Source organism: Hypoxylon trugodes (assembly GCF_022578975.1).
Source record: "Hypoxylon trugodes strain CBS 135444 unplaced genomic scaffold F4822scaffold_4, whole genome shotgun sequence".
NCBI lineage: Eukaryota > Fungi > Ascomycota > Sordariomycetes > Xylariales > Hypoxylaceae > Hypoxylon > Hypoxylon trugodes.
The window spans coordinates 1,272,173-1,290,825 of record NW_026250019.1 but is presented as its reverse complement, the minus strand read 5'-3'; the positions used below and the strand labels follow the sequence as shown (position 1 = coordinate 1,290,825).

The following is an 18,653-nucleotide window of genomic DNA, read 5'->3' as shown; positions in this document are numbered from 1 at the left end:
GTCAAATAGTAAGGGACGTTGCTATACCTATTATTATCAATGTTGACCATTATGGCTACGATATGTCTTTAGAGACGTCCATGAGAGCCCGGATACCCATATTTAATAGTGCTTTTCCTACTGCAGGGGCGTGCGCGTGCATCTTAGTGACGCCAGGAATGGGCTGGAAGGAGGGTGTATCTGTTTATTCTTATAGTTTTAATATGTTACAATATCTCATAATTCTCCCTACCTAGGTACGCGTCTCGGCGTTTCTGAGCTATTTAATATGCGTCGCTATACGACTACGTCTGATAGGGAACACGAACGAGAAAGAGGGGTATTTCTCTTCCGCATGTGTCGAATGGGTACACCGTAACAATCGTTCTCTTCGTTAGCCTTGCGGATTGTCGTTTTCATTTGAGGTATTAATATTATACCTCATCTTCTCACACCCAAGCGTGTGTGAATATAATTCATCGGATACTTCGAAGCATCTAAATATTGCTTTTGGTGGAGAAGTAAAGCAAGACAATTATGTCATTGGTACGATCGTTGCATATATTAATCTGATAACAAGTACCTAGGTACATGTACGCATTACAAACAGAATCAAACACGTACGTACATCTGTACCTACATCCTTCAAATGTTAGATCTCAGGCGACTTCGATGAGCCTCTTCTTTAGGGTTACATGATACATCCATGTACCTAGGTAGCTAACAATGGAAGTTATCAAATTGGGGTTGCCTTAGGCAGGAATGAAATCGGGAAATCGAAATCAGGAAAATTAAGGGTGGATCCCAAACCTTACGTGATCCGACGCATCTATAAACCTATCGATGTGATAGGTTGGAGCTTGTCTTACATGTACCCCTTATCGATAGGTGTTTTCCACCATTTCCTTAGAGTTCTTAGCTTCTCCCCAAATTCAATTCCTCCCCACTATTTGTCAATTATCGCAACTCTCTACAACTCACAGAAGAGCTTCTCCTTCTCATTATTAATTTTCCTATATTTCCCTATCACCACCACTTCATGTTACATTTATTCCCTCTCTCGCCATACTGGCGGGTGGGAGTGCCCTTCAATTAAACCGGACAATTGAGAAATAAGACAGATCATTGTCCAGTTGTCAGTCCAATTACGCTCCAACACTTTCCGCCACGCTCGCCCCGCAAAGTGGTTGGCTGCCGTCGCCGGATTGTATGGGTCGACTCATCAGTGATGCCAACGAGGACGACCACGTTGCACACGACACTAGCATCGGCGTCATGTACCCTGCTGCATTGAACCTGTCGGTTGGGTGGGTTTATCCACTGCGGCCAATTCAGGGACCATTCAGACATTTACCTATTCGCACCGTTTCACCCGCAAAATGATGGCGGTTGGAGAGGGAGGGGTGTTGAAGCCCAATCGTCCCTTACGATGGCCTTGATGGCCTTGATTCCGAGTGTATCGGCCGTTATCTTTCTCACCATCGCTCTCATTGCCATCCTGATTATCCCCCTCCTGATCGATGGCCAAGTGGTCGTGCATCATGTTGTCAAACTTCGCGGCTTCTTCAACCAGCCTGTCCCCATCCGTCCATTTACCGGAGCTTTTTCATGCGTGGGTCCTGACCCATTCTGTCTGACTGCAGTGTTCCTATTGATTGTTGGGCCGCTACGAGCTTCCTTGTCAAGTCATATTCGAAGCCGCTCACTTGGTATTATGCGATTGACGGCTCCGGCCCCAGATCCAGATAGATCTTGTCTCATACCTAGCCCAACCTCCCTGCCGACGTGGCGCCAATGCTGTCGTGTCCGTCAATTGCTTTCGAGCACGATATTGATCACAAGAGCTTGAGATCTCACTCCACTTTAACATGTCCAGGCCCGTGGGGTACTGTAAGTCCCATCCATGTAGGTAGTTCTCTTCGATCATGTAGTCAATTAAACGTCTTACCTACACTTCCTGATGGATCCGAGCTCGCAATTGATGAGTGAATTCTTTTTTTTTTTTTTCAATTATACACCCATCCTTCATCCACTCAATCCATTGTTCTCCCATCCATCTATTTTCAGAGTCGTAATCATCTTTTTCATAGGTAGAGCCTGTATCCAGTTGCTCTATTTTCAGCCAGTTGTTTTTTATTTCGCGCGAAACAGATACCCCCAAACAGCTTGGTTTGACAGTTCACTGTCCAATTGCATCGTGTGGCCTCTGCGAATACCCATATTGCACTCGTCACTTTGCATAGGAAATAATCGGAATAAGTTATTTTAAATCGCCGGCGGGTCCTCGTCATTGGGGACCAAACGAAGCATGGCAGAACCAGGAGAGATCACGTTTTGTCCTGCTCGGGTCGATCCACTCACAAATGTTCAAGTAGCTGACTTCTCTCACATAAATTACTTCACGGGTGAAAAGTCAGAAGTAGGAACTGAGGATAAAGGTACATAATTTTAAACTATAGAGAAGCCGTTTGTGCTAATACGCCTCGTAGCTGGTGATAGTGTCCCGGAAGATGATGTAGATGAGGGTCAATCCCAACCAATTTCGCCTCACAGATCGCCACCATTAGAGTCCTCACCTATTACACCTACTACACCTACTACACCCGTGATAAAATCATCATCACATAAGACCAAGAAAGAAAAGGCTGCAAAAGTTGAAAAGTCCGAAAAGTCCGAACCAGAAAAACCCAAGACCGCACCTGCGTCCACACTGGTAAAGGAACTTACTGCGAAACAGAAGAGGGCTGCTAAAAAGAAGGAAAAGGAAAAGGAAAAACGTAAGAAGAAGGCTGATGATGCCGTGAAGGGCATGGAATCTAATACCGAACCATCTGAACCTCCACCTCCAGCAGCGGAGGCTGGCGAAAAGGAGCCACCATCCCAAACTAAGACCAATGAAGGAGAGGACACATCGTCACCATCGCAGTCAGCAGACATAGATCCCGCCCCGAATCAGAGTAAAGAAGTCGACACCGATGCTCAGCCAGAAGCTCAGGTAGAGTCAACTGAGACTGGAGAAAGCAAAGGGTTAGAACAAGAGGCTTCTCCACCACCAAATTCCGCACCAACAAACGATCCATCAGACACACCAGCTGTGGAGCCACCCACAGAACAGGCACCAACTGAGCCTGATCCAGTACCTCCCAAGGATCCAGTTGAGCCGCCAACCAAGACAGAGGCAGAGCAAACGAACGGGGACGGGGCAAACCAAGACACGCCGGAAGCTCCAGAGGAATCTGGCACTACTATAGATGGCGACGCCAAACCGCCTGAACGCCAAACCGATACACCTCCTGAGCCACCCGGCGATCAGGCCGATCCTGAGGTGGCAAGTCAGGTAACGGAGGAAACGGCGCAAAAGACTGAAGATCCACTGCCTGCAGAGACGGGAAGTGTGCCTCTGAGTGAAGAGCCTAAGCAAGAAGAAGTGACAGAAGCAACACCCGAATCCGTAAGTACTTTGAATATTTCTAATATCGCCTTACTTCTGAAGACGCATCAAAGTGCCAAGGCTAGGTACTTCGGTAACTTCCGATAATGTTTGTGATCATTAACACTTAATTGCAGGCCCTGGCACCTGAACCGAAAAATACGGATGCTGTTCCAGACAAGGCAGCCGGTGAAGATACCGATAATAAAGCCGACGCTGATGCTTCTCCGGCCGAAGGTGATGTTTCGGAACTGGCCGAACAACCCCAAGACCTAGCAACTACGGAGGAAACAAATACGAGTGAACCTACCCCAGACGAAAGCGCACCAAGCCCCGATGAGCCGAACACGGCTGAGGTTGAGGCTGATGAAAAACCGGCCCCCGCCGGAGAAAACCCCCCGGTAGAAGCCTCGTCGGATAAAGCCGAAGAGCCGCCCGTCCAAGTCGAGCCCAAAAGCACCCCTGTTCCTCAGGGGCAAGAAAATCAGACCGACAACAAGGAGGGGCAGTCACTAGCCGAAACTACACCCGATGCCCCACAAGAGCCATCTACCGGAACAGACTCTGCTGCTGAGCAACCAGAAGCAGAAGATGATAAGAAGGAGGTCTCAAATGAGCAAGAGGCTACCCCGACGACGAATGAAACTGTAGATAAGCCTCAAGAGGAGAGCGCGGATCAAGAGGCAGTAAATCCGACCGAAACAGCCGCCGAACCGGAGCCCGAAGCCGAAGTTAAAGAATCGGAATCTGCTCCGACGACAGGTGAAGCTGCTAAGGACGGTGGGGGGCTGGAGGGAGAAAATGCCGGTCAAGAGACAGCCCCCGCTGATGATTCGGCGGTCGTACCGGGGATCCAAACGGAAGAGGCCAAGGATAACGAACCAAAAGCCGAATCAAATGAGTCAAATGAGGAACCAGCGGTTGAGTCTACTGAAGCCGCCAAGGCTGACGAGAAATCCGAAGAACACACCACTGAAGCCACCGAACCAGAACCGACCGAAGACCAAGGTACTGTGGATCCGGAGCAATCAAGTGATGATGTAGTTGTGGACACTGAGGTCAATAAGGCCGATGAGGTTAACGTTCCAGCTACTGAAAAGCCCGCCCCTGCTTCCGAGGAAGCTCAGCCTGATAGTGCTCTTAAAGATGGAGCGGAGGATAGTCCGAATGTTGAAGAAAATACCGCCCCACAAGACACACAACGAGAAACGGCACCTGCGGGCGAACCGGAAACCGATGCTGCCGCAGGGATGGTTGAACCTTCGGGTGATCAGGATCAAAGTGCGGAGGCGGAGAAGTCCGATGAGACCAGCGAAGCGGTTAAGCCGGCGGAAACCGAAACTCCTACAAACGCGCAGGAAGACACCAAAGATACACAAGAAGGCGAGACGAAACCCGACCAACCCGCGGAGGGTAGTGAGGCAGTTGAATTAATACCTGCTGCGGGGGCTGACCCGGCACCGACTGACGAAACAGCTGCGGACGATGCAAGCAAGACTACCGAAATATCAGAGGAGAAATCGGCCCCTGAGGCGGAGCCAAGCGACGACAAGGGTGATGGCGACAAAGCCGACGAAACCGCCAAGGACGGCGAAAACGACGAGGCTACCGAGAATACCGATGATATCAACTCCGACGCCACGGCTGAAGCTGCCGCACAAGCTGCTGGCGAGCCGGTCGTACCAAAGGGTGGCGAAACGTCCGTAGAGAAGGCCGCAGATGATTCCACAGCTGTTGAAATTGTTCCAGAACAGGCAAATAACGAGAATACTGACCAAGTCGCCGATGCAACAGCTGAAGAAAAGGCCACCGCTGATCCCACACCAGCCCAGGCAGTCTCGGAGCAGCCCGAACCGGCTAATAACGAGGACACGGGTTCGACCGACGATAAAGAAACCGAAGACCAGGCTAATGATAAGGTTGACGATGGGGAAATTAAGGTTGATGCTGAGAAAGTTGAAGCCCAAGAACCTAACGTCGAACCCACCAAGGAAGAGCCTGAAGCCGAGGAACCCACCTCTCAGCCTACCGAGCCACTTGTAGAGCAGACTCCGGCAGCTGATGGCGATGCATCTGATACTCCTCAAGGGGATGAAACAAAGGCTGTTGCGAAATATGAGGAAAAGCCTAAAGAAGACGCTGCGGCTGGTAGTGAAGCAACCCCACCAGCTCCCACAGAAGCCGAGGGCGATGCTGCCGACATTAACGCTGGTGAAACTATCGACGAGAAAAATAATGCCGCCGAAACAACTCCTACTGAGCCCATGGAGGCTTCCACTGATGACCCGGCTAAGGAGACTGACGTCGGAACGGCGGTTGAACCATCGGAAGAAGCCGGTACCGCCTCGGTAGTAGAGGACAAGGCTCCAGAAACCCAGCCCGAATCTAAAGCAAAGACTGAAAATCCCGCAAGCCCCGAAGAAACCGTCGAGAAGGCTGCAGATGTTGAGGCGACACCCGAAGCCCCTTCCCAAGAGGGCGAGAGTGCCGATCAGGCACACACCAATGATACTGTTGTTGAGCCTCCGGAGCAGACGCCGGCGGAAGTCGAAACTTCATCGGAACAAGAGCCTGCCGGGGAGAAAAACCCCGATGAGGATAAAGGTTCTGATGATAACGCCGACCAGCAAGATCCTGTGGACGGGCAAGATTCCGAACAACAAGTGGCTGACGTAATCACCCCGCCAGCTGAAGGTGAGGCCCCTGTACCCACAGAAGAAGGTAAGCCGGAAGCTTCCGAAGAGAGCACAAAACCGGAAGACGAAACCCCCAAGGATGAAACACCTGTTCAAGATGCTACAATAACAGACGCTCCGTCGGCAGGCGAACCGGCCGATGCAGACAAAGAGGCACCCGCGGAAGAGCAGAAACAAGACACTTCCACAGGTGAAAATGACTCAGCCCCATCAGCACCAGTAGTAGAGAACACTCCTCCTACTCCGGCAGCCAAAGAGGTTGCGGAGCCTACCCCTACGGATAGCCAACCGGCGCCTACTGAACCATCAGCACAAGAGGGTGAGCAAGCGTCTGGTGAGGGTGACAAGGTTACCGAAGATCACACCGACGCCGAAGCTAAGGTAGATGCTGGAGAAAGTACGGTTACCGAAGACCCCGTGACTCCGGAGGAGCCTGTCGCTGCCAAAGAGACTGCTTCGGCCCCTACCGATGATGAAGGTGAAAAGGAGAAAGATGACGCTTCGAGCCAGTCTGCGGAAGAGGTAGCCGAGCCCGAAAAGCCTTCGGAAGAAGCCGGCGCTACTGAAGTCCCGGCTTCTGAAACCCAAGAAGGAACCTCCGACGCAATCTCCGCCGAAGAACAAGAGAGCGCCAACGCAGATACTACTATACTTACTGAGCCTGACACCACAGAGGCCGATAAAGAGGTTAGCACGGAAGAAACTCAGGCTCAGGATAAGGAGGAAAAAGACTCCGAGACCAAAGAGCCTGCTCAAGACCTTATTGTGGAATATTTTGCGCCCATAGCTAGTGTGGCAGCTCCGGATGAAGCTGCCGACAGCCCCTCACAGGAAACCGAAGGCGAAGTAGTAGCAGACGAAGCAGTTAAGGAAGCTCCATCCCAACCTGTTGAAGCTCCTGAAGCGGACAAGGATCCTGCTGGTGACTCCGAAGGAACGGCCGATGATCAGGCCGAAGCCGAGACACAGGAACCAACCGAAACCCCTGCTGCAGCCGAAGATACTACTCCCGCCGCCGATGGCGAGCAGACCGGTGGTGAAGAGGTCCACGTCGACGAAGCTCCCGTAGAAACACCTGGTGACAATGTTAAGGAGCCAACCGAAGAACCAGCTACGGAAGTCACCGCACAAGAACTTCACGTTGAGGCGTCGGCGGAGGTGACCAAAGCCAGTGCGGAGGCCGTAGAAGGTAGCTCTGATCAAGAGCCTCAAGCCCAGGATTCTCCAGCTGAAACCCCCAAAGAACCGGAGGAGAAACCTGAGGCCGTTGAGGAGCCTCCTACCAATGCAACAGAGACACCTGCGGAAGAGTCGGCGCAAGAGGTTTCTACCGAAGAAAAGCCATCGGAAGAGCAAAAGCAGGACGAATCCGCTGGAGAATCTCCGCCCGAAGGGGACATCGCCGAAGCTGCTGGTGAAGCTAATGTTGAGCCCACCGCACAAGAATCTCAGACCGAAGGCGCAAAGGAAGGGACTGTCGAAGAGACTCTGGCTACCGAGTCAACCCCCGAACCTCCCAAGGAACCTGAAGCTCCTGCCGTAGAACCCGCTGGCGAAGCTCCCGCGGAGCCCGAAGAGGAATCGGCCCCAGAGCCCGCCCAGAAACCCATACAAGAGCCTGAACAGAACGCTGCTGCTTCGGAGCCTTCTCAGGAGCCTGATCAAGTCGCGGCCCAGGAAGCTCCCCAGGAACCTGTCGACGAACCTACTGACAAGCCAGCCGATGGAGAGGCTTCTAAGGATTCAGACGAGTCTATAGAAGAACCCGCCCAGCACCCAGCAGAAGAAGCCGGTGAAACTGTTGAAGGACAGGCTGCTGTTGCGGAGCCTGATTCCGAGAAATCGGCTCCCAACGATGAGGTTGCGAAGGACACGACGGAGCCAGCTGGTGAACCAAGTACTTCTGAATCCGCTGCTGATGCCCCTGAAATCGTGGTGGAAGAGGCTATAGCTAAAGACGCACCCGCGGCTGTTGACGGAAAAGAAACTCATGCCGAGGAACCCGCTGCCGATACCGCTGAGCCCGAAGTCCCTCCTGAAGAGACCCATGAGGAAGTTCAAGAGGAAGCTCAAAAGGCTCCCGAGGAACCTCAGGGAGAGGCTCAGGATCAACCGAAAGAGGGTGCCCAAGAAACCGGCGAGACTCCTCCAATAGAAGCTCCGGAGACGTCCGTCGAGGAGCCTGAGGATGAACTAACGGAGGAACCAACGGAGGAAACTAAACCGGAAGAACTTCAAGAAGACGTTCACGAAGAACCCAAAGAGGTACTGGGTGGAGAAAGCCAAGAAGCGCCTAAAGACGAAGTTCAAGATAAACCTGAGGAGGCAAAGGGAGAGCCCGAACAAACACCCGCAGAGCCTAAAGAAGTACCAAATGAAGAACCTCTAGAAGCATCGATTGAGGAGCCCAAGGAGGAACCTAAGGAGCCAGAGCCAGAGATTGTTGCCGAGGTCGAACAGCAACCTACACCAAAAGCGGAACCGCCAAAGGAAGAATCTAATGAGAAGCCTGCTGAAGAGGCACAAGAAGAAGCGCAAGGCCAACCGGCAGAGGAGCCTAAGGAACCGGAGCCCGAACCTGCTCCTAAGGAGTTTGAACAGCAGCCTACACGAGAGGATGCGAAAGACGATACACCGGCTGAAAACATTGCAGCTGATCAGCCGAAGGAGGATGAAGCTAAGGAGACTACAGATGCCGTCGATGCAAAAGAGGTTGTGGAAGAGCCAGCAATTAACGATAAGCCGGAAGAACCTAAGGAAGCACTTGTGGAGGAAAAGTCTAAGGCAGTCGAAGAGGACATCAAGGCCGAGAAGATCCAAAGTGATGATGAGAGTAAGGATACGGTTGGGCCCATCCCAGGTGAGGTTGGGTCCGCCCGGAAGGGCAGCTCGAAAGGTGAGGATCAGTCATTTTTAAGTTCAGTTGGAGGAGATACCCCTGGTGTTTTTGCGAATGATTTTGGTGATACCCCTGAGCTGGTTTCAGAGCATTTGATATCAGTTGATGAGCAAGGGGGCGAGTTGAAAGAGGAGAAACCAAGTACTATAGAGGCAACCGAACCAGACCAGCTTGATGCAGGTTTGGAAACTAAAGAGGTACCTCAAGTCCTCGAAGAGGAGGAAGCTGCCCAGCCGGCAGACGACTTAGTAGTCGACAAGGATATTGATCAACCGTCAATTGAGGACGGCCCCACTACGGCGGATAGCGAGAAAGTTCCCGAGGGTAACACAGATTCCCCAGCCGAACCAGGTCAAGATGACCTCGGTCTTCAACCGGAAGAAACTCCGGAAAGCGTCGAAGCACAAGAAGAGACGGTCGCCATCCAGGACGGCCCCGAAGAGGGTGCTGAGATAGCACCGGAATCAGAGCCGACAGAAGAAGTCAGCACCTCTCCCATAGCGGAGGTATCCGCTCCGCAAGAAGATGATTCCCAAGGCCAAGGGCCCAAAGCTGAAGATCTAGAGTCAAGTGCTATAGAGGATGCAAAGGATGAGCCTTTACCCACTGCGGCTGCCGAGGAAGAGCCCCAGCCAGTGAGTGAAGCGCCAGTGGAACCCGTAGAGGAACTAGAAGCTCCTACTGCTGTACCTGAACCCGTCGAATTGGAACCCGAGAAAATTGAAGGCGATGAAAAAGTGGCTGCGGATGAAGAGGCTCCCGCCGAGATATACGAGGAGGCTGAAGAAAAGTCTCCCGATGCAACTAGCAGTGTCTTGGAAGAGGCGTCGCGTGAAGAACCAGTCGCAGAAACAGCACTAGTAGACCCCGAAGCCGTACAAGAGATTCACGAACAAGCACCGGAGATTGTTCAGTCAGTCGAACAGGAAATACCAGAACCTGAAGACCAACTTAATGGCCCCGGCGAACCCGAGGCCCTTCAAGAGGTCGAATCGGATCAGGAGGTTGAGCAGCCCATAGTTAAGACCACATCTGAAGACGAAGAGGCCAGTCATATCGAAGAAGCAATTGCATTACCAGAAGAAGCTCTAGTCGAAGAGACAAATGAGATTCCTGTGCAGTCAATTGATGAGGTTGCTGAAGCGGCGGATATATCCGAAGAACCAAGTGATAGCATCAAAGAGGCCGTTGAATCAGAAGAGCCGATCATATCAGACTCGATTGAGCAGCCCTCCGATATCCCACTGGAAGCTGCTGCTGAAGCTCCTTCAGAGTCTATTAAAGACCAACCTGCAGCTGAACAGGAACCGGAAGCCGTCCCGGACGACATAAAAGACACCGGTCCCGAAGAAGCCGCCGTCGAAAAATCCGATGAGGCGTACGAATCCCAGACGTTACCAGACCCTGATAGTGGAGCGCCCGATGCTGCCGAGCCTATTAAAGAAATCGCCGAGGAATCTGCGGCAGAAACTACAAGTCCTGAGCAAACCTTAGATACCGGCGAAGTAGCTCCGGAAGCTCCGGTCGATGATGCGCAACCAAGTCAGCCTCCCGACGAATCCGAAGAGCAAGTCAGCACTACAGAGATTCCGGCCGACGAGACCATCGAACAAGCTACCACGGAAGAGCCTGCCGTTGAAGCTGTAAATTATTCTGATGAGTTAGATATCGTCGCGCCTGATTCTGAGGACGCTGTTGTTGAAGCTCCTGCCGAATTAGCCGATGAGCCAGCTCCTGATGAACCCATTGCTGAACCAATTGAGGAGGCAATCGCCGGCGAGGAGCCCGTTCACGACCTAGTCAAAGAAAATGTTCCAGAAGAAGTTCCAGCCTCCCGGCCTATTGAAGAGCCTACCCCCGCAGAAGAGTCTACTTTCAAACCAATAGAGGAATCTGGAGACGCACCTCTACCTACTATAGAAGAAGCAGTGGCCAAGGAAGAAACCCCAGCATCTCAAGACGACGCCCCTCAAATTGAAGAGCCTGCGCCAAGCCACGATGAGACCGTCGCCGAGGTTGAGCCTGAGCTCATAGTCAAACAAGAGTCACCTCAGGAAGTAGATGAGCTAGCTCCCGAGCCCGAACTTCCAACTGAGGAGAGCGATGAACCCGAAGTAACTATTCGTGACACATTGCAGTCCGATGATAGTTTAGAGGTCAAGACTCCCGCAGAATCCCCGCCTGGGAAGGTAATTGCCACAGAAGAATTGCAGCCCGAACAGGAGCCCGAACCAGAGCCAGTGATGCCAGATAATTCCGAGGAGCCGCAAGCGGATATAGCTCCCGAAGCTCCTGCAGAAGAATCACCCGAGGCAGTCTCCGAGGTTGAACCTGAACCTGAACCTCCTGCTGAGCCGGCCGACGTAGCAGAACCATCTGCACCTCTACTAGAACCACACCCCATCGATATCGCCGAACCCGAGCCCACGGCAGACGCTGACCCCGACGATATCGCACCACAAGAAACAGTAGAAGCCGAACAGGCACCAGCTGATGAACCAATTACCGAGTTAATGGTTGAAGAGGCACTTCCGGAGGTAGCCGAAGAGGAGGCCGCGGAGCCAGTTCCAGTTCAGGAACCCATCGAGCAGCTAGCCAAGGAAGCAACTGAACAATTGGTTGACGAGCCACCTGCTGAGACCGCTGAGGAGCTAGTCGCTGCAGAAGATTCCAGTGTTGTAGAAGAAGCCGGCCTTGTTGCTGAAACCCCAATTGCTCTAGAGGATATTATGCAAGATTCCACGATCCCAGAAGAGCCCGCGGCAACGGAGGAGCCAGGGTCCCAAGAGGAGTTAGCTACAATACTGGAAGAGCCTACAGTTGCTGGCGAACTACAAGAGGAATTACCCGCCATACCCAGAGAAGAGATTATTCCGGAGGAGCTGACGACGACGGAAGATCTTGTTATTCCAGATGAAACAGAGATCGTTCCGATAGAAGCTACTCCCGCCGACGACGTGGCCGTGGAATTATTGCCCGAGCCTGAGCCTGAGCCCGTCGCTATTGAAGAGGAGCTCGTTACTCAACAGGATGTCTTACAGGAATCTACTACCGTAGAAGATTCCGTCCCTGCAGAAGAAGCCACCCTTGCAGAGGAATCGCCGATTCCGGTGGATGTCCCAGTTGAGTTGGGACCGGCCCAAGTTGAAGAGAGTCCTGATGAGAAACCCGGCGATGTGCCAGTGGAGTCTGTTATTGAAGAGCAAATCATTCCAGAGAAGTCACAGGAACAAGCGCAGGCTCAACCACAAGACGAGGCAGAAATCCCATTGGAGAAGGCCGCGAATGGTGAAATCCCCATTGCCGTGGACTCAGAGCCGCCCCTCAACGAAACAGTCAATGAAAGTTCCGAGGAAGCACTCGTTGAGCCACCGGAAGTTTCCGAAGGCCAAGTCAGTATCCAACTTGCTACGGATGATACCGAGCAATTGGTGCAAGAACCAGCATTGGAAACTATCAGTGAGCTTGTTGAAGAGTCTATCGAAGAATCCGCCGAAGAGCCCGCTGAAAAAGCCATACAAGAATCCGTTCAGGATGCAGCTGAAGAGACGGTACCATCCGATCTCCCAATCGCAAGCGAGGGTGGATCATTAGAACCGCAACCAACGGGACCAGCAGATGAACCATCTGCTGGAATCCCAGAGGCTGTCGAAGCTGAAGCTCCCACTGCTGAACAAGATCCAACTACGGCAGAACAAGACTTGACTGTCGCTGATACGGAAGTACCTGTCGCCGACGCATCTTCACCAATAGAGCAAGAACCCGCAGACGAGCTTCGCGAGCCCGAACCGCCAGCCGAAGAAAAGGCTCCTATTGTCGAATCTGAAGACGAACCACACGACGACCAGGCGATTAGAGCCGAAGAACAGGACGCCGTCGAATCCAAAAGTCTCGCACTACAACCACCAGAAGACACATTGGCCACTGAACCAGACGTCGACGATGAGTTCGTTGTCATTGAAAAAGCCGACGTGAGAGGGTTTGAAGAAGCCACGGATAACATCGGCCTCGAGCAGGAACCACCACGCGACAAAGCGCCAACCACAGAAGAAGTTTCTGCTCAACAAGAACCTCCCGAATCGTCGCCCAAAGAGCCGGTGGAGCATCAAGTCGCAGCCTTAGATGAATCGCCAACCCAAGAACAGGCCGATGTTAGCGAAGACAAGCTTTCGGACGAGATTCTAGCCACACATGTGAGCGCCGAGGAATCTCAAAAGGTTAGCGATGAAGTTATCGCCGATAATCCTGAAGCTCCCACGGTAGATGCGTCCGAAGAACGACTATTTTCGGCTTTAGAGGCAGCTGATGACCAGGAAAGACGACCTGGTGAGTCCATCGTTGAGAGTGGCATTATTGATACCGAACCACCTGTGGGACCAGCCACAGAAGATGATACCCCTCAAGATCGTGGTCAGGGTGCCGCAGAGAAAGACACCCTAGAGGATCAGTCAGTTGATACAACTGCAACTCATACCCTAGTCGATATTTTAGCTGATGATTCCGGTATCGCGCCGCTCGAAAAGACAATCCAGGAGGAACCTGAAGTCAAACCAGACGTCCCAGAGGAAGATGCGCTCCCATTCGTCAGCACAAAAGAAATCGCCAGTGAAGAACCTGAGGAGGTACCTGGTGATATTGGTCTAGTCGAGACTCCTGACCAAGAGTCCAAGAGTGTGCCGGAGCCCATCCCCAAGGAAGCAGAGCAAGAGAAAGACTCGACATCCCAACAAGAGCCCGAAAAATTAGAAGAACCAGTTGAGCCGACAAGTGTCTTGCCAGCCCACGCAGCAGAAGAGAAGGGTGTTATCCCAGAAGCCAAAGAGGATGGCCACTCTAACTTAGTCGAAGCGGGAATTGTTGGGGCAGCCACTGCTGCAATTGCTGGTGGTACAATTGCCCATGGGCACACATCTGGAAAGGAGACATCTGACCAACCCGCTGAACACATTGCCGAAAAGCCAAATGAGCCTCAGCAAATAGCTGTGCACACTGGCGAACCTGAAATTACGCACGGTGAATCACTACGCGAGAAAGAAACTTCCGGTCTCAAACAATCAGAAAAACCAATTATCCATGAAGCAGGTGATCAATGCGCAATTGTCTCCGAAGTTTCTCGGTCGGTAGACCCCGTCAATGTCACTATCTATGAGGCTCCAAGGGATTCAAGGAACTTCGACTCCGTAGCACAAGATGAGCAAGAAGATCAGGACCTAGCTCATGCCACCACATCTGAGTCTCCCGAGATAGTGGCGGCCAACACGCCTCTTGAGGAATCTTTTACAATGATTGAGAAAGAACCAATTCCTCAAAGAAGCAGCAAACGGGCACTTAGACCGTCTCTAAAGCATTCAGGTACACAGACTGAATCTGATTATGAATTTATCCCTAACGAGGCTCCAAGTCCATACGGCTACTTCAATCCTGCTGACTTGATACCTCGATCAACAACTCCAGGCATTGTTCTTCCTGACCTCACAGATTCTAGGGCAAGGGCCTTAAGTCGTGCAAAAAGCGTCAGGAAGCAACGTAGACGAACCCTTAGGAACTCGGAGGAAACAGTCGCGGCGGCCGTTATTATATACGCCGCCGCTCGGGAGCTTAGTCCTCCGCCCGATACTCGCTTAGGTAGTGCCCAAGTCGAGAAAGATGTTGCAGAAGTTCTGGAACAAGCTCAGGGGGTCGCTCAGAAATCGGATGACGTTTCTTCGTTAGGGGATGTAGCAGGGAATCAGAGCGTTGGCCAGAATGATTTTTCACTGCCCGTTGCTGACCTGGTTACAGACGACGAAGAAAAGAAGTCCGCAGACGAGCGACACCACCGGCATCGGCATCATCACCACCATCATCATCATCATTCGTCACGATCGAGGGATAGCAAGAGTAGCAGCGAGCACATACGTCACCGCAGCAGTCGACCAGACAACAACCCCTCTATTAAGTCTACTTCCGACCGTTCAGCCCCACCTACGCCAAAGAAGCAAGATAGCGGTGTTTCATTTGAAACCTCGCACAGTTCCTCGAGCCGAAGACACCGTACTCCCGAAGAGCAGGCTGCCCATGACAAACGCAAGGAAGAAAGACGCGCCTCTCGCGAAATCCACGACAAAGTGAAGGAGAGCAAAGGCAAGGATCCAGAACCTCCGGTCGGGGATAGACAATCTCACCGAAGTTCAAGGCGGCACAGCATCGCCCAATCCGAAAAGTCTCAAACTGACAGACGCACTGAAAAGTCATACTCGGAGAGGCCTTCCGAAAAATCCTTTTCTGACAGGATGTCTCAAAGAACCCAATCCGAGAGGGTCTCGTCAAAAGGAGAGACTTCATCCTCGAACAAGAAATTCTTTGACTTGAAGGGCGAGAGTATCCTAGCTCCAAACGTTGCTCCTCGTACCAGGACCAACAGTACAAATGGCACTTCGATTTCCAAGGACACGCCGAAGTCAGGAACCCTAAAGCGATCTAGCACTACTAAGTCTCACAGAGAATCGGTGGATCTTTCTCGTACCAAGAGTCACCGCTCCCATGATGACTCCTCTAAGAAACGAAAGACAGAATCGAAGAATAGTGTGGAGGCCGGATCTTCTAGCCCTAGGTCTTCGCCATCAAAGGAGGAAGTCAAACATCCAAGACGAGAAGAAAGACGGAAGGCTCGAGAGGCTGAAGAGGCAGCGGAAGCCGAAGCTAAGAAGAAGTCGAAACTCGGCGCCTCTTTCAAAAAGTTTTTCACCTTGGGGTTGAACAAATCAAACTCATAAACGACTATCGGCCAGAATGAGCATCATAGCGGGATAAAAACAACGACGAAGGGGCTTATGTGATACTAACGAGGTTACGCTGCTGTTTCTTATGTATGGGTGAGTGAGTTGCTACGGGATGTTCTTGTTACGCTGGATCATGATTTGTCTTATCTGTAATGCCACGATATGTATGGATTTATGTGTATGAGGTTACGAATTTTCAATCTTGTTGCGGTATCGAAGGACTCTTTTCTTTCGAAAAAGGAATCAAATGTAAACAAAAGGGATTTCTTTTTGATGTGTTACCTTTTAAAATACGAATGGGTGGATTTACGAGCTCACTTTACTTTGAATACATCACCATACTCTCTTTAATCACCGTCTAAATATTTAGATGCCTCTTACTTACCCACGTACTTCATGAGACTTTAGCGATGTATGTAAGGCGATTACAGCGATTCTTACTAGGTAACCCCCCGAAAGATTCATACTCGAATAAATAATCATTACCTACCTAGGTACCTAGGTAACGAGCCTTCATGCGAGTATGCGTGTCATTGTTACTGGGTAATTCTCGACACACAAGACAGCCCAAGGTCAAAGCTTCCATCCCAGTACACCAGGGGGGCATTTCTCAATAACTGTTTAGTTACATCTATTGTAACAGTGTACTCAGCTTCTCCATCATCTGAATCCCTTCCCTAAGGCCTAGACCTTAGGAGCGTCGTCATCAACAATATCCAAACTAGACGAGATACATAAGGACGGGATCGGCTTAATCTATAACTCCTTTTCATACGTTTACAGAGCATTCGAGAATATTTGAGATGCATTTCGGCTGATCCGGGGGTCCGGCTGGAGGTCACTAACTGGAATCCTAATTTCAGCTGAATCCCAGGCTGGGGAACGCGCCAGTCCTATTTACAGTTTCATATCGAACCCTACGTCCTCATTCTCAGGTCGCCGAAACGATAGTCCAGATCAATCAAAACACTCCAGACTTTCACTCTGAACATTTGCAGTTAATTATATCATCCAACTTTTCTATTACCGTGCTTTATTGCCCGCCGCGTGGGAACAGTTGTCGGCTAGTACTCCAAGCCAGTGAGTTAGTCTCGACTATATATAATTATAACAGAGACAAGCGAGAAAAAGCAGGTATGACATGCTATTCTGTAGCCTTCGGAGCATTTCAACCAATTCTCGGTCTCTGCGTACCTAGGTAAATTCAAGTCCCATCGACACATAATAATGGAGTTCCCGCCGTCAAAAAGGAGCATAGCCGAGTCGCTTAACCCTGTATAAACTACGCCAGAACTCCGTTTCGGGGACCCATTCAAAGACCTGGAATGCACGTGTCGAAAAGCCAGGATTTTGACAGTAAACGGTACGAACTTCCTCTTGAGTACCCTAAGCCCGTCTAGTCGTGTACTTGTTCCTGTTCTCCAACTTAATCCCCTTGACCCCTGAACCCCTGAGTTCACTAGTAGGGGCTAAACGTGCGTTTGACAACTTAGACCTTGCATTGTCCAATGCATCATTCTTCGCATAATATGAAAGTGTAGGTACTTCTTATGGGGTTATCCAATCGGCTCCATATTCTCGTCAAGACTAACGCGGCTTCAAATTAGTGTGTTTCTCGCCAAGCTCGTTGACGCGAGACTAAGAGCCATCACTGTCAAAATCAAACCCAAACAAGTATGGCCAGCACGTTTAACAGATATGAAACATAGTGTAATTGTAAATGTACACATCGTAATTCGTTCCAATCTCGACTTGCTGGAGAGAACGGTATATACCTAAATGGCCACATACTTAACTGTAGCTGAACAAAATACCCTAGACAATACGACCCGCTCTACCTGGTGGTAAACAGAACATTTACGAATGAGTTAGTTGATACGCGTATTCACCCATGACGATTCCGACAAGGCATCATCACCACATTTGATACCTGCCTATTCCGTCTTGTTTATCTATTCGCCCATTTGAGTAATTAGCTCGTAAGTTTCATCACGCGTTCCAACGAAGTTTATAGAGTGCTCCTGCATATGTACCTAGGTAGCCCTACTATGCGAAGCAAAGGAAACAGGGCTATGTTCAAACCAGGTACCTGGGTCTCAACTGGCGATCTCACTCCACCCATTTTTATGCGGCTACATGTTCCCTGTGTAGAAAGTAGGGCTGCAACTGTTTATACCCCTCAATGACTGGAGCGCGTCTACTACGCAGGATTGGTAAATACAGTACCTGCCTATTCAGTAACATCTAGGTAGCATCTAGAGCCCGTCGTTAGGACCGCTCCGAAGCGGCTAAGTGGATATAGGCTATGAGCTAGTCTAGCCGTCAACGCCTACTCCTCACTCCGGACTCCGTAATGACAGTAGATTTCCTATGCTGATCTTAGGGTCTTCTTCGAAGGATCTACAGAAGTTGAGTTCCCCCAAGACCTGTCAAACTACAGCCTCACTTTATAAAATACAAGATTTGAATGTTAGATCGTGGTGGCTTTCGAGGCGGTCTACGGATAGATGCGTCATGCCGAATCATCTACCGACTATTTAGTATAAGAACGAAGCTTAGCAATATTCAGGGACCAAATGCTCCGCAGCGCGTATCCAACCCCCTTCACAGGTTCCCCGGGGACTAAAATTTAGAAAGGGCTCTATTCTAGATAGCTTACAGATATCTATCTAAAATATCAAAGGAGGCGCAGTTGCCGCGTTTGTTACTCACCATTTGTTTGATTTCCGAGTATCCGTCTCGAATCAAAATCCATACCTACCTAGGCAACTAAATGTTAGTCGTTCTGGATTAAGTATAATGTTATGTTTATCTAACACTAATCTACGAACTCCGTAGAAATAGAGGCATATAGAAGTGCTTAGCAGTGAGAACTATAGAAGTCGAGA

The 18,653-nt window shown here is 50.7% G+C and overlaps 3 protein-coding genes across 3 annotated transcripts; all 3 read left to right on the top strand.

Annotated features, from left to right (window-relative positions):
- Nucleotides 1–1,248: 1,248 nt before the first annotated feature.
- F4822DRAFT_206476 (uncharacterized protein) lies at nt 1,249–2,058 on the top strand. The gene has a single exon (XM_051453806.1). It carries the CDS (start codon nt 1,409–1,411, stop codon nt 1,826–1,828), a length of 420 nt encoding a protein of 139 aa, XP_051315399.1. The 5' UTR covers nt 1,249–1,408; the 3' UTR covers nt 1,829–2,058.
- Nucleotides 2,059–3,864, top strand: F4822DRAFT_206647 (uncharacterized protein). The gene is made up of 2 exons (XM_051453809.1): nt 2,059–2,417; nt 2,469–3,864. The coding sequence occupies exons 1-2, from the start codon at nt 2,288–2,290 to the stop codon at nt 3,515–3,517; spliced, it is 1,179 nt and encodes a 392-aa protein (XP_051315398.1). The 5' UTR covers nt 2,059–2,287; the 3' UTR covers nt 3,518–3,864.
- A 6,926-nt stretch (nt 3,865–10,790) lies between these two features.
- On the top strand, nt 10,791–16,259 carry F4822DRAFT_206766 (uncharacterized protein). Its single transcript, XM_051453810.1, has one exon. It carries the CDS (start codon nt 11,248–11,250, stop codon nt 15,757–15,759), a length of 4,512 nt encoding a protein of 1,503 aa, XP_051315397.1. The 5' UTR covers nt 10,791–11,247; the 3' UTR covers nt 15,760–16,259.
- The last annotated feature ends 2,394 nt before the right edge of the window (nt 16,260–18,653 follow it).

Excerpts from the sequence above, each read along its gene's own strand:
- F4822DRAFT_206476 (XM_051453806.1), top strand. The coding sequence starts at position 1,409 with ATGGCCTTGATGGCCTTGATTCCGAGTGTATCGGCCGTTATCTTTCTC.
- F4822DRAFT_206647 (XM_051453809.1), top strand. The coding sequence starts at position 2,288 with ATGGCAGAACCAGGAGAGATCACGTTTTGTCCTGCTCGGGTCGATCCA. Across the intron at positions 2,418-2,468 it reads AGTAGGAACTGAGGATAAAG|CTGGTGATAGTGTCCCGGAA; the intron begins GTACATAATTTT and ends TACGCCTCGTAG.
- F4822DRAFT_206766 (XM_051453810.1), top strand. The coding sequence starts at position 11,248 with ATGCCAGATAATTCCGAGGAGCCGCAAGCGGATATAGCTCCCGAAGCT.